Genomic DNA, 12,688 nt, shown 5'->3' with positions numbered 1-12,688 from the left:
TCCTGTGTACCTCACCTGTATTATCCCGAAAAAAAAACCAAGTGCATAGCAATAGGAACGGAGTATTGAGAGACAGAAAAAGCTTTAACCTGCAACGGCCCGGTGTCCTCCGCTCTCGGAACGATGATATAAGCTTCCCGCTACTGACATACTAAATGGCACCTTGTTCACTCAAACAATGCACTGAATGTTAACAGAAAGTAAATGCAGACAGGCGAAGAGATGGCAGAGAGTTAAACGCGAGCCTGGGGTCCGGATTCTTCGCTCCGGGCAGCCTCCGGCAGGGGAACTTGCCCCGGGGACACAGATGGGTGATCGAACAGCCTTTAGCTGGGAGAGGACTGATAGGCGGAACCGCCAGTTCTTCCATTTCCCCATTTCTGTCCGATACCGTTTAATCCCCTTCCCATCTATTTGCCGTACCTGTATAACATATACTAAATAGTTTATATTTAAGATTTGCTGACCATGGGTGTGAGGAAGATGTGAAGACGGGGGTATTGGGTGACAGAAAGGGGGCGGCAGTGGTGTTTTGAGCATTGGGAATCCCTGACTGCACTTCGTGTAGGAGGGAAGACGCAACCGCCCATGGGTGCTACACCCAGCACACCTGGCCTCCCGTGGGTGCTCTCAGGTTTTGTGAGGTCAGCCCCGTTATTTGGTATATATTATGAAACTGTACACCAGGTGCTATGGATATACACTGTCTTTAACCTCTCCCTCTCTCAGTTGTCAGTAACTATGCTGGCTTCTCTATAGCTGCTACCCTACCATTAAGTTGCATTACTTTTAGCGTTATTTAAGGAAGGTTTATAAATGTCTGCGACTGTAATTAGCTCTTCACATCAGTGTTCCTGTGCCCAGTGGGAATGAGTCTCCAGTATAGCTCCCTCCCCGTAAATGTGTGGAAGGAGGGGCCGGACTCTGTGGGTGGGACGGGGGGGGGGAGTTCTGCCCTTTACCACAGGATTTTTTTTTACCCCGGTAGCGCCTCTAAAAGTTGCTCCTGACCACTTCCCACACCTTGCACCAGTTACCACGTGTCTGTATGGGTCGGGGGTGATGCATGTGAGACGCACAGGAGCAGAATTTGGCCATTCGGCCCGTCCAGTCTGCTCCCCCTTCCATCATGGCTGATTTATTTTCTCTCTCGACCCCACTCTCCCGCCTTCTTCCCGTAACCTTTGACACCCTTATTAATCAAGAACCGATCAACCTCCACTTTAAATGACTTGGCCTCCACAGTCGTCTGTGGCAATTAATTCCCTGGCTAAGGAAATTCGTCCGTTCCAATGGGACGCCTTTGTAACCTGAGGCTGTGCCCTCAGAGTGCGTTGTCTGCACATGGGTGCTTGGCATGAATCAGCCACAATTTCATTTGGTACCCTCTACTTTGGACATAAATGGGGCGGGGCTGGAGGTAGTTGGTGGGAATGGGGCGGCTCATTGTAAATCAGCTTCAGCCGGTAGGTTACCCCAAGCGGCCAATGAACAGCCTGGTATCACCCATCACTTGGCAAGGTGTTAGTGACGGGTTAGTGCCTACGTGTGGAAAGGGGGATGCAGAAACCATCTTGCTAATATAGGGTGGGTCTCCTGATGTTGTAGGTACCCTGGGATGGCCGCCGAGGGTGTCAACTTCACGTGTTGTCCCGATCTGTAACGAGCTGTGTGTTCCCGCTGTTCCCGTGTTACCCACCTGTGGCAGAATGTTATTATCAGTAAATGACATGTTGTACACTAGAACTGACCCCGCTCACCGAAGACGCCTTTTCTATATTTCTGTGTTTTTTTACTGTTTGTAAAATGTTTTCTGTGGAAGTCGGCAGGTGGCTTTGATGTGGAACAAGGTGGCGGTCTCAGTCCGTGGACAACAGTCCGTGAACTCCGGGAGTTCCGCAGTTGCACACAGAGATCTGGGCTTTTTGTGCTAAATCTGATTTCCCCGGACTCAATTGTACATTATAAAAATTAAAATTAATAATTCTGTGGTTCAAACAATGTCTCTGTCTGGACTTCATTTCCAGGATCCTCCCCTCACCCCCACCGGGCTCTGCTGGGAGCCCAATCTGCTCCCTGGCCCAGGGTGGGCTCCGGGGGTGGCCGATAGCTTCTGTGTGTCACGGCCAGAATCCACGGTGGCTTCTTCCCTCTCGGTCCCAGGGAGGGAGACGTGCACTACCCGCAAAGCAACGATGCCGAGGGAGCGCCGCACTGGGGAGAGGGAGGGATACTCACTGTTAGGAGGGGCAGGAAGCGCTGCCAGGTGAAGTAAGATGCTGAAGGAGCGTCGTATGGTGGGGGATCAGTACTGAGGGAGCGCCGAACTTTGGGAGTTAGTGATGAGAGAGCGCCGCGCCGTAGGAAAATCAGTATAGGGGGATCCCCTACGTGTGGAGCGCAAATACTGATGGAGACCACCACGCGAGGGGAAATTGTGAGGGATAGGGAGCGTCGCCGTGCTAAGGGAACGTTTCGGTGGCCGGGGTGGCGCCGAGGGACAGCGGCCTGGTAGGAGGTGCCATTCTGAGGGAGAATGGCCTCCCAGGAAAACCACTGGGTGGTCTCCTTGATGGCCGGGGCAAAGTTGGATGAGCGCCTAGGTGGGCGGGACAGTGGCGGACGGTCTGATCTGAGGGAGAGCCACAGCAGGCGGGTCACATGGGGGCATGGTGCAGAAGGTGGGTGGGGCAGCGTTCAGGGAAGGCCCCCTTGCGTGGGACAGAACTTGCTAGCACTGTGAGTTGCGTCCGCTCCCTTGTGGGCGAGGCTCCCCCACCTCTCTCTCGCTCTTTCTTAATAACGGATTATTATTTCAAAACTAGGATTTATGACACACCTTTTTGATTTCTCCGACAAGCCGGTATCGCTGTCAGGAGCAACCCAGTCGTACAGCAACACAGGCTCTGCTGCCCGACCAGTCCATGCCCACCACGATGTCCACCCAGCTGGTCCCAATTTCCTGCAACACGTACAACATGCTGGAGGAACTCAGCAGGTCCGGCAGCATCCGTGGAAACGAGCAGTCAACGAAACGGGCCAAAGTCGTTTTTGTTGGACCCCAGCGTCTACAGTGTACTTTGTGCTCCCAATTTCCTGCGTCCGTCAGCAGGACGGACATGGCTGTGTATGATCAGCCATGATCACAGTGAATGGCGGCACTGGCTAGAAGGGCCGAATGGCCACTCCCGCACCTACTCTCTATTGTCTAAGCCCCGCCCCTCCACATACTTAATTGTACGATCATACCTGCCTCAACGTACACTCACCATTCTCCGCGCGAAAAAGTTGCTCCTGAGGCCCCTTTTAAATCTGTGTCCCCTGGTTCTGGACTCCACTACCTTAGGGATAAGACTTTTATCATCCACCTTATCTATAACTTCTCATAATTTTAAATAGTTCTATAAGGTTCTCCCGAGTTCCAATAAATACAGACCTGACCTGGCTAACCTCTCCCTTTAACTAATCTTGGCAACATTCTGGGTGATCTTTTCTCCGCTTATTCCATTTTATCACAGGGTGACCAAAACTGTACGATTTTGATCTTGAGTTGGGTGGTGCTGGGTCACAGACCGCGGTGTTACGGTTTAACCCTGGGCTCACACTGACACCTGCTGCCAGGAAGCTGCCTCTGCAGCGGCTAGTGCCCCAAAGAATGCTTCGCCATTCAGCCCACTGAGCCCATGCTGTCCCATGTGAGTTTCTCTCAATCGTCCCACCCCCCTGATCTCCTCACATCTTTCTTTAATTGTTTGAAAGTTCTCCCCGTGGATTTTTTGCTGCTCCCCTTCACCCCAGATCCCATGGTCTCCCCTTACTTATTTACTCCATTAAAACCCCTCCTGATTTTGAACACCTCCGCAATTGAGTCTCTCCTTAATTACCAGTCTTATTCTCCCTTGGGGTTCGTGAATCGGTGAGTCCGTAGTTCGAGGTCTAGTGATCGGCGAGTCCTGGTCGTTACCGAGGATCAAGGCCCGAAGGTCTGGAAGTCGAGGCCCATCGGCCAGCGGAGAAATCGAAGGCAGGCCGAATGTCTTGAGTCCGAGCCCGCCGGAGGCTGAAGATGGCCTTTCCTGGGGTTGGATGACTGTGTGTGTGGGTGGGTGAGGCGGAAGAATGGGCTTGTTTTGCTGTCGTTGTTTATTGTTTCGTTCCGCCAAGCATTGTGGGCAGGCTATGCTGGGGGCCAGAATGTGTGGTGATTGCGGGCTGCCCTCAGCACACCCTCGGGCGTGTTGGTTGTTAACGTAAACAATGCATTTCTCTGTATGTTTCCCACTACAGGTGATAAATACATTGGTATATTGAGACGTGGGAGGCAATGACAAATAAACACAGCTCAGACCTGAACAGAGTGCTGATGCAGCCAAGTTCCTCACAGCCAAGAGCCCCTCAATGAACGACAGCAGAGAAAGGGGCACTGGGTCAACCTCAGGGGCATTGGTATGCCAAGTGAGAAAGTTTAACTCACCTCCTGGGATCTTGCTGTGTACATTAGATATGCACTTCAGCCCATTGTGACCAGGAATGTAGATACGCCCCCCCACCCCCCTTCAAACATTGAGCCGGGATTAGGTCAAAGTCCCAGCACAGTTTGGGTACAAAAAGGTTTGTGTCCTTTTTGAACAGGTCATACATTCTTCAGAAGAGATTCCAAAGATCTAGAAATCTGAAACCCTGCCCCCTACACCAATTCCTCAGCCACACATTCATCTTCCAAATCTTCCTCACTGGTGCGTGGCACGAGTCAAGTCAAGTGAAGTTTTTTAGTCAGTTAACTCTTTACATGTATATAAACTATAAAACCATATAACATACGTAGAAACGAGACAATGCAGGGATCGCTCCATACGCGACTCCCTTGTCCATTTGTCCCTCCCCACTGAACTCTCTCCTGGCACATCCTTACAAGTGGAACAAGTACTACACCTGCCCCTACGCCTCCTCCCTCACCACCATTCAGGGCCCCAAACAGTCCATCCAGGTGAGGCGACACTTCACCTGTGAGTCTGTTGAGGTCATACACTGTGTCAGGCGCTCCCGGTGTGGCCTCCTGTGTATCAGAGAGACCGCTTCGCCGAGCACCTACGCTCCATCCACCAGAAGAAACGGGATCTCCCATTCCGATGTCCATCCATGTCGAGATGAGACCACACTCAGGCTGGAGGAACACCGATTTCCCTCCCCCCTTTCACCAAATCCCATTCCCTTTTTCCTCTCTCACCTTATCTCCTTGTCCACCCATCGCCTCCCTCCAGTGCTTCTTTTCTTTCTTCCATGGCCTTGTCTTCGCCTGTGGATTCCCCCATCTCCAGCCTTGTATCTCTTTCACCAACTTCCCAGCTCTTTACTTCATCGCTCCCCCTCCCAGTTTCACCTATCACGCTGAGTTTCTCTCTTCCCTCCCCCACTTTTAATCTACTGTGTTCATCTTTTTGTTCTCCAATCCTGCCAAAGGGTCTCGGCCCGAAACGTCGACGGTACTTTTTTCCCACAGATGCTGCCTGGCCTGCTCAGCTCTTCCAGCATTTTGTGTCTGTTTTACAGATCAGCTCGTTTGTGATTGGTGCAGGGGACAGGGTTTCAGATTTTTGGATCTTTAGAATCTCTTCTGGAGAATGTATGACCTGTACAAAAAAGGATGGGTTGCACCTGAAACCAAGGGAGATCAATGTTCTTGCCGGGAGGTTGGTTAAAACTGTTGGGGAGCATTTAAACTAATGTGGCAGGGGGATTGGAATTAAATTGATAGGGGTGTGGATGGAGCAGTTGATATACAATTAAGTACAGTGTCTAGTGAGGCTGTGAGGAAGGACAGGCAGAAGAAAGTGCAACGTTGCAGTCAATGGGATGAGTTGAAGTGTAACATGAGGTCAAAATAGAAAAGGGTGATGAATACAGGGCTGAAGGTGTTATATTTTAATTCATGTAGTATACAGAATAAGGTAGATCACCTTGTAGCATAGTTAGAGATAGGCAGGTCCAACGTCACTGAGCTGTGGCTGAAAGAAGTTCATAGTTGGCAGCTTAACACCCAAGGATACACAAGGAAAAGGACAGACTGGTAGGCAGAGGGAATGGCGTAGCTCTGTTGGTAGAAACATGAAAGAAATTCCTTAGAAAGAGGTGACGTAGTATTGGAAGATGTAGCTTCTTAACTCTACCCACAAAGATTCCACAGGAGTAAAAAAAAACCCTGACGGGAGTTAATATGCAGACCTCTGAATAGTGGACAGGATGTGGGCTACAAGTTGAAATGGGAGATTTAAAAATGACTGTCAAAGATGCAATGTTACAATAATTATGAGGGATTACAATATGCAGGTATATTGGGAAAATCAGATTGGTGCTGGATCCCAAGGAAATTTGCAGAATGCTTTTAAAATTGCTTTTGAGAGCAGCTTGAGGTTGAACCCATTAGTGGATCAGTTATTCAGGATTGGGTGCTACGTAATGAACCAGTTTTGATTAGAGCTTAGGGTAAAGGAACCCTTAGGTTCAATGATCAGAATACGTGTAGAATTCCCCCAGGAGTTTGAGAGGCAGAAAATAAAGCCAGATATATCAGTATTCTAGCGGAGTAAAGGGAATTACTGAGGCATGAGAGAAGAGCCGGCCAGCATTGAATGGAAGGGGACACTAGCAAGGATGACAGCAGGACAGCAATGGCTGGAGTTTCTAAGGGCAATTCAGAAGGTGAATAAGTATGTGGCTGACAAGTGAAGTCAAATATGTCATGAAATGAAAAGAGAGAGCATATAATCTAGCAAAATTAATAGGGAGCCTTTACAAAGCCAAAGGTAACTAAAAAAAAGCTATAAGGAGAGAAAAGATTAAATGTGAGGGTAAGCTAGCCAATAACATAGAAGAGGATACCAAAAGTCTTTTTTTAGATATATAAAGAGTTAAATAGAGGCGAGAGTGGATATCGGACCGCTGGAAAATGAAGCAAATGGTGGACAAACTGAAGAATTGTGCATGTCCTCACTGTGGAAGACATTAGCAGTATGCTGACAGTGTCGAGGGACAGAAGTGAGTGTACTTGCTATTATTAAGGAGAAGGTGCGCTGGAAACTCTGAAGGTATGTATGTCACCTAGACCAAATGGACTACATCCAGGATTCTGAAAGAGGTAGATGTTGTGTAGGCATTAGTAATGATCACTGGATTCTGGAATGGATCTAGAGGACATTTATCTAAGAAAAGGTCTGCTGGCATTGTAGAGGGTCCATGAGAGAGTTAACATATGATGATTGTTTTATGTATGTGCTGGAGTTTAAAAGAATGGGGGAAACTCATTGAAACTTATCAAATATTGAATGGCCTAGATAGAGTGAACGTTGGAGCATGTTTCCTACAGTCGGTGAGTTGGACCAGAGGGCACAGCCTCAAGTAGAGGGGTGTCCATTTAGAACAGAAATGAGGAAGGACTTTTATAGGGAGTGAATTGTGCTCCTATATCTTACACTTATTCTTTCCCTCCACCATCAGATCTCTAAACAGTCCATGAACCCAAAACACTCATAATCATCATCGGGTGTCACGTCTTATGGCATAGGTGAGAGTAGTCTTCCAACTGTCTTTAATCTGAGAAGTTCCAATAACGTCTTCAAAACTTTTTCACGTTCATCCCTAGATGCAAGTCACGATTGTCAGATGCTGTTGACTATGACTTCTTCTTCCATCAGTTCTTCCTGTCACTGCAAGATGTTTGTCCTTCTCTTTCCTCAGTATGTCCCAGAAATTCCAGCTGCTTTTCCTGATTGATGACATCAGTTTTCCTCTTATTCCGGCTTTTCACAATACTACATCTGTTACTCTGTCCTTCCACGATACTAACACAACCTCACAGTTTTACTATTTTTAATGTTCTTATTGTAAAGTGTAGCAAATTTTCTGTACTGCTGTCACAAAACCACAGATTTCAAGTGATAAATCTGATTCTGATTGTAAGGTTGTATTGTGGGGGGTGGGGGGGGGTCAGATATCTTTGGTGCAATCAGTGAAGAAACTGGGTCCCATTGAGGACTGGATGTCTGCCACGTTTGACAGTGACATTCACAATCATCTCCTCTAACACAGTGTAATAAGCCTAGTTTCGATTCCGGTGTTTCCAGCCCGACTGCTGCTGAAATCATTAAGAAACTGGGGCAGGAGGGCACCCCCCCCCCCCAATAGTGCCACCGCCACACCCTCTCCCATATATGTCACACACCTGTCCATCTCTAGGCTTGACTCCACCTCCACTGCTCCATTGGACAGAGAATTCTCCGAGAGGGAAAAATCTTCACCTCTGCCTTAAACAGGCCACCCTTCAAACTGAAATTCTGCCCTGTACTTCTAAGCACCAATGTGAGTGGAATCATTCTCTCCATTGGCGTCAACCCTGTCAACTACCCCAGGAGCTTCACCAATCACTTCACCACAAGAGTTAACCTATTGAATGGTCTCTGCACTGTGTGAAGGGTAATCCCCTCTCCTGCATTTGCCTGCCTCCCTCCCTGTCATTCCAGTGGCCTGGAGAGCCACTGATCTTCTGACCGGTGATCGCACACATGCCTCATCTGTTATCTAGGGATCACTAATTGATTCTAAATTGTAGTGATTCTGTGGTGATCCACAATGTGATCGACTGAGGATCATCTCCTCAGGTTGAGGGTGACTTCCTTCCACTTGGGCACTGAAGCTGGAAGATGCCTGTGTGTGGACTCATTTCGCGCAGAGTGATTGATACACACCACTTCCAAAGGTATACCTTGCAGCGAGGTCCTAATGCATTGGAAGGAAAGCAAAGAGCAGGAGAGACCAGGCTGCACAAACTTACCCTGGACACACTGATGGACACGCGAGGGTATGTTGGAGATGTACCTGGAACTCTATCCCTGAAATCCATTTCCACTGATAGCAGTAGACCCAACTTGAGAAACAAGAGTTCACAATGCACAGGTCCATTTGTCAATGGAGTCCCTGGTTTCTGATTTCTCTCGAACCTGGACAAGCGCCGTCACCCTGTGCACTGCCAGGCTGTGCGTGGAAGTAGCAGACGTGTCCAGGCTTAGCTTACAGAAGCCTGTTCCCCCCATGTACACTGTAACTGACACCTTTACTGCATTATCTACTGTAAGCTCTGGGAACTACCTGCCCTTAGCGGAGTTCTCGTGACCTCCACAACCGGCCCTTACAGCAAACAAGCAGCACTCTTCCAGCCACAGGGGAGTGCTGTTTCTCAGAGTTCTAGTGGGAGATGCATTAGCATGTGTTATGTGATGATCTAGCGTCTTCTTGACCTAGCACTTGGAGATCAGGACATATTTCATTCCAGACATTGACAAACACACACAAATAGCAGGTAACCAATACCATACTTTAGACTAGTATACTTTCATTATACAAAGCATCTTTCCATATACTTTGACATACCATACAAGGTATATGTTAAAGATATAGCATGGTGTTGTATATAAGTTGTACTTAAGCTGAGGCCAGTCTCTATGATTGATGTGCAGACTGAAGCTACTAGCACCAATCCCAACTCATCTTTGCAGCTAATACTTCCCATGATTAAAATTGCTTGCAATTAAACCCGTGTCTGTGCAGTCTGATGTGTAACACGTAGAATGTGAACCTTTGGCATCTTCACAACCCAACCGCTTTGCATTTCTTCTCCTCTCCTAGCTCCCAGGCAGATACGGACGGTCATCGGAGTACAGGAAACCAGCTCGAGACATCCAGGGCATTTATTTGGTTCAGCAGGTGCTCAGGGTGAAGCGAGTGGCTCTGTCGGCTAATGTGCCGAGTCTGGCAGAGGGCAGGAGTGAGCCCTTATGTCATTGTGTTTGTACAGAGCCTCGTCGAGGTCCAGGACATAGTTGTTGATGAAGACTTCCATACAGCCCTGGTAGAAGGCAGTGACGGGTGCAGCTGTTATGGGAACATCTGGAAATAAAACATTCAGACCTTAGGTACCAACAGGTCATTGTGTAGAATTGTGGGTTTATGAGATATAAGAGACGATGACCACTAATTCAGGACTAGGTAACAGTGTGCAGTGAAATGCCGCATGTTCAGTCAGATGGACCTTACTGACATCTCTGTTAGCATTGCTAAACACACACACACACTCTTACTTGTTAACCCCAGCTATGGCACTTGCCAGTGTTGCTGCTTCCTCTGGCACTGAGCCACTCTCCCAGGGAATGAGGCAGTCGCTGATACCCATTCGCAGCCAGGACAGATCTCCAGCCATGAATCACTGAATGATTCGGAGGCAGGCTGGCAGAGCCAGGGCAGGCATACCAGGGAACTAATAATGATCATCTCATACCTGATGATTCGCCAATGAAATGGAACAGATGTCCCATTGGATTACTAAGTATTTCCAATTAATCTCAGAGAACCTCAACAGCATCACATAGTGGTGGAATAGTAGCAACTACAGTACAGTGTGACATCCAAAATGTTGACATAGGGACATCCCTTTTTCAGCATTAATCTATCAGTGCTGAAAGATGTACAGTGATGTGCGTTCATTGGCCATTTTATGAAGTGCACTTGCACACCTGCTCATTAATGCAAATATCTAATCAACTAATCATGGGATAGCAACTCGATATGTAAAAGGATGCAGATATGGTCAAGGTGTTCAATTGTTGTTCAGATCCAACACAGAAAGGGGAAGACTTTGAATGTGGAACAATCGTTGGGGTCAGGCAGGGTGATCTGAGCAACTGCTGATTTTCTGGGATGTTCATGCACAACGTTCTCCAACGTTTACAGAGAAAGGTGCAAAAAAAAATTTTTTTTTAAAGCATCCAGTGAGCAGGAGTTCTGTGGGCAAAAATGTCTTGTTAGTGAGAGAGGTCGGAGAATGGCCGGACTGGTTCAAGTTGACAGGACGGCAACAGTAACTCAAGTAACCATGCGTTACAGCAGTGGTGTGCAGAAGGGCACCTCTGAATGCCCAACATGTCGGACCGTGAACACGCACTCAGTGGCCACTTCACTCGGTGCAGGAGGTACTAACAGAGATGTCACTGAGAGTAGACTGAAGGATGCACTCAGCTCTGAACAGATTAAAGGTGAGCAAAGACTTTACCTGGCACGCCACCCAGACAGGTCAGCACTGATCCCTGCATGTACCGGTCCAGTGTGCTGAGACGCTCGGTGAGCTGGGGCTTTCTGAGGGGGCTGCTTCCCAGCGTGCCCGAGGCCTCCAGCGTGACACGCTCCTTAGTCACAATGACCTGGATGGATAGCTTGTCCCCGGCGCACAACGGCAACTGGTCCAGTTTGTAAACAACCACGTTCTCGATGGCTAACACAATGGACTGAAGAGACATGTGACAGGTTACCAGTTGTACAGAGGAGCACGAGGGTCACGTGGCGCAGAACTTCAACACTGAGCCACACAAGGAGACATCAGACAGCTCAGTCAGCGGGACGGAGTTTAAAACTCCCACCAGGCAGGAAGGACAGCCCGAGGGTCTGGACAGGCCAGAGCCGGGAGGTGCGGCAGCCGAAGGCATGGCGGGCAGCGGGCGAGCAATAATACCCAAGAGCTGGCAGAGGTTCCAGGCTGTAGGAAGGGAGGGAGGGGAAAGGCCATGGGACATTTAAACAGAGAAATGTACGGGCAATGATCACAGGAACGCTGGGTGACTGGGACAGTGCAAGTTAGGAATGACAGTGTTTCATATTGCTGGCTTAGTGTCCAGACTGTTAGTTTGTTGTTTTCTCATTGTAGCTTTGGATATCTTTATGCTTGCTTTTATGTTTGTACAATCCATTTGTCTGCAAACTTTTAGTAACTTTTAGTACACTTGGTTCTCTGTTTCTGTAGTTTCTTTGCTGAATTGTGACTCAGTCAGCACCTTCTTATCTGAACTGGTCTGTACCAGTTTGCAGAACACCAGGAGAGCATGTGCCCAGGTTCCTCATTTGCTGGCACAGGTCGACTCCATCTGACTTGTACCACGATGAACACCTAATTAAATGTCTGCAACCGTACGACTGTGTCTCATTCTCGTCTGCCAGCAGCACGGTAGAGTGATCGTCAGCACGCTTTGCAGTACCAGCGGGCCCAATTCCTGCTGCTGACTGTAAGGAGTCTGCATGTTCTCCCCGTGACTGCGTGGGATATCCCCAAGTGTCCGGTTTCCTCCCACGGTCCAAAGATGTACCCTTGGGAGGTTAATTAGTCACTGTAAGTTGTCCTGTGATTAGGCCAGGGGTAAATCGGGGTTGCTGCTGGGCAGTGAGGCTCGAAGGGCCTGTTCCACACTCTATCTCAATAAATTGAAAAATAAAATACCACCCTCAGATCGAATGTGAGATCTCTCTCTCTCTCTCTCTCCCCCCTCCCTCCCTCCCTCCTGTCCCTCACGATGCTGGGCACTGATGAGGGACACCGCCATGGGCACAGAATCTGCAAACCCTCCTGTCACCAGGGCCAGGTGTGGGGGCAACTCTTAAGCACAGAAGATTCTGCACAAGCTGGAATTTCAAAATAATTTCAATCACAAAATGTTGGAGGAACTCAGGAGGTCAGGTAATATCTATGGAAATGAATAACCAGTCAATGTTTTGGGCCCAAGGCCCTTCACCAAGATTGGAAAAAAAGTGGGGAAGATGCCAGAATGGGAATGTGGGGTTAGGGGGAGGGGAAGTCAGGTGGAGGGAAGGTAGG

At 48.6% G+C, this 12,688-nt stretch overlaps 1 protein-coding gene across 1 annotated transcript in view; it reads right to left on the bottom strand.

Moving 5' to 3' along the window:
- Positions 1-9,337: 9,337 nt before the first annotated feature.
- The window catches only part of LOC132394775 (vitamin K-dependent protein S-like), a 69,524-nt gene continuing 66,173 nt past the window's right edge, over positions 9,338-12,688 (bottom strand). The window contains exons 23-24 of the mRNA XM_059971184.1: positions 11,099-11,330; positions 9,338-9,939 (exon numbers count right to left, since the gene is read on the bottom strand). Coding sequence (XP_059827167.1) covers positions 9,788-9,939; positions 11,099-11,330 — 384 coding nt within the window. The 3' untranslated portion in view covers positions 9,338-9,787. The remainder of the gene's footprint in view (positions 9,940-11,098; positions 11,331-12,688) is intronic.

The sequence above is a fragment of the Hypanus sabinus genome, chromosome 5 (assembly GCF_030144855.1).
Source record: "Hypanus sabinus isolate sHypSab1 chromosome 5, sHypSab1.hap1, whole genome shotgun sequence".
NCBI classification, from domain to species: Eukaryota; Metazoa; Chordata; class Chondrichthyes; order Myliobatiformes; family Dasyatidae; genus Hypanus; species Hypanus sabinus.
The sequence above is the reverse complement of the archived record's forward strand: the minus strand, read 5'-3'. Positions and strand labels throughout refer to the sequence as shown.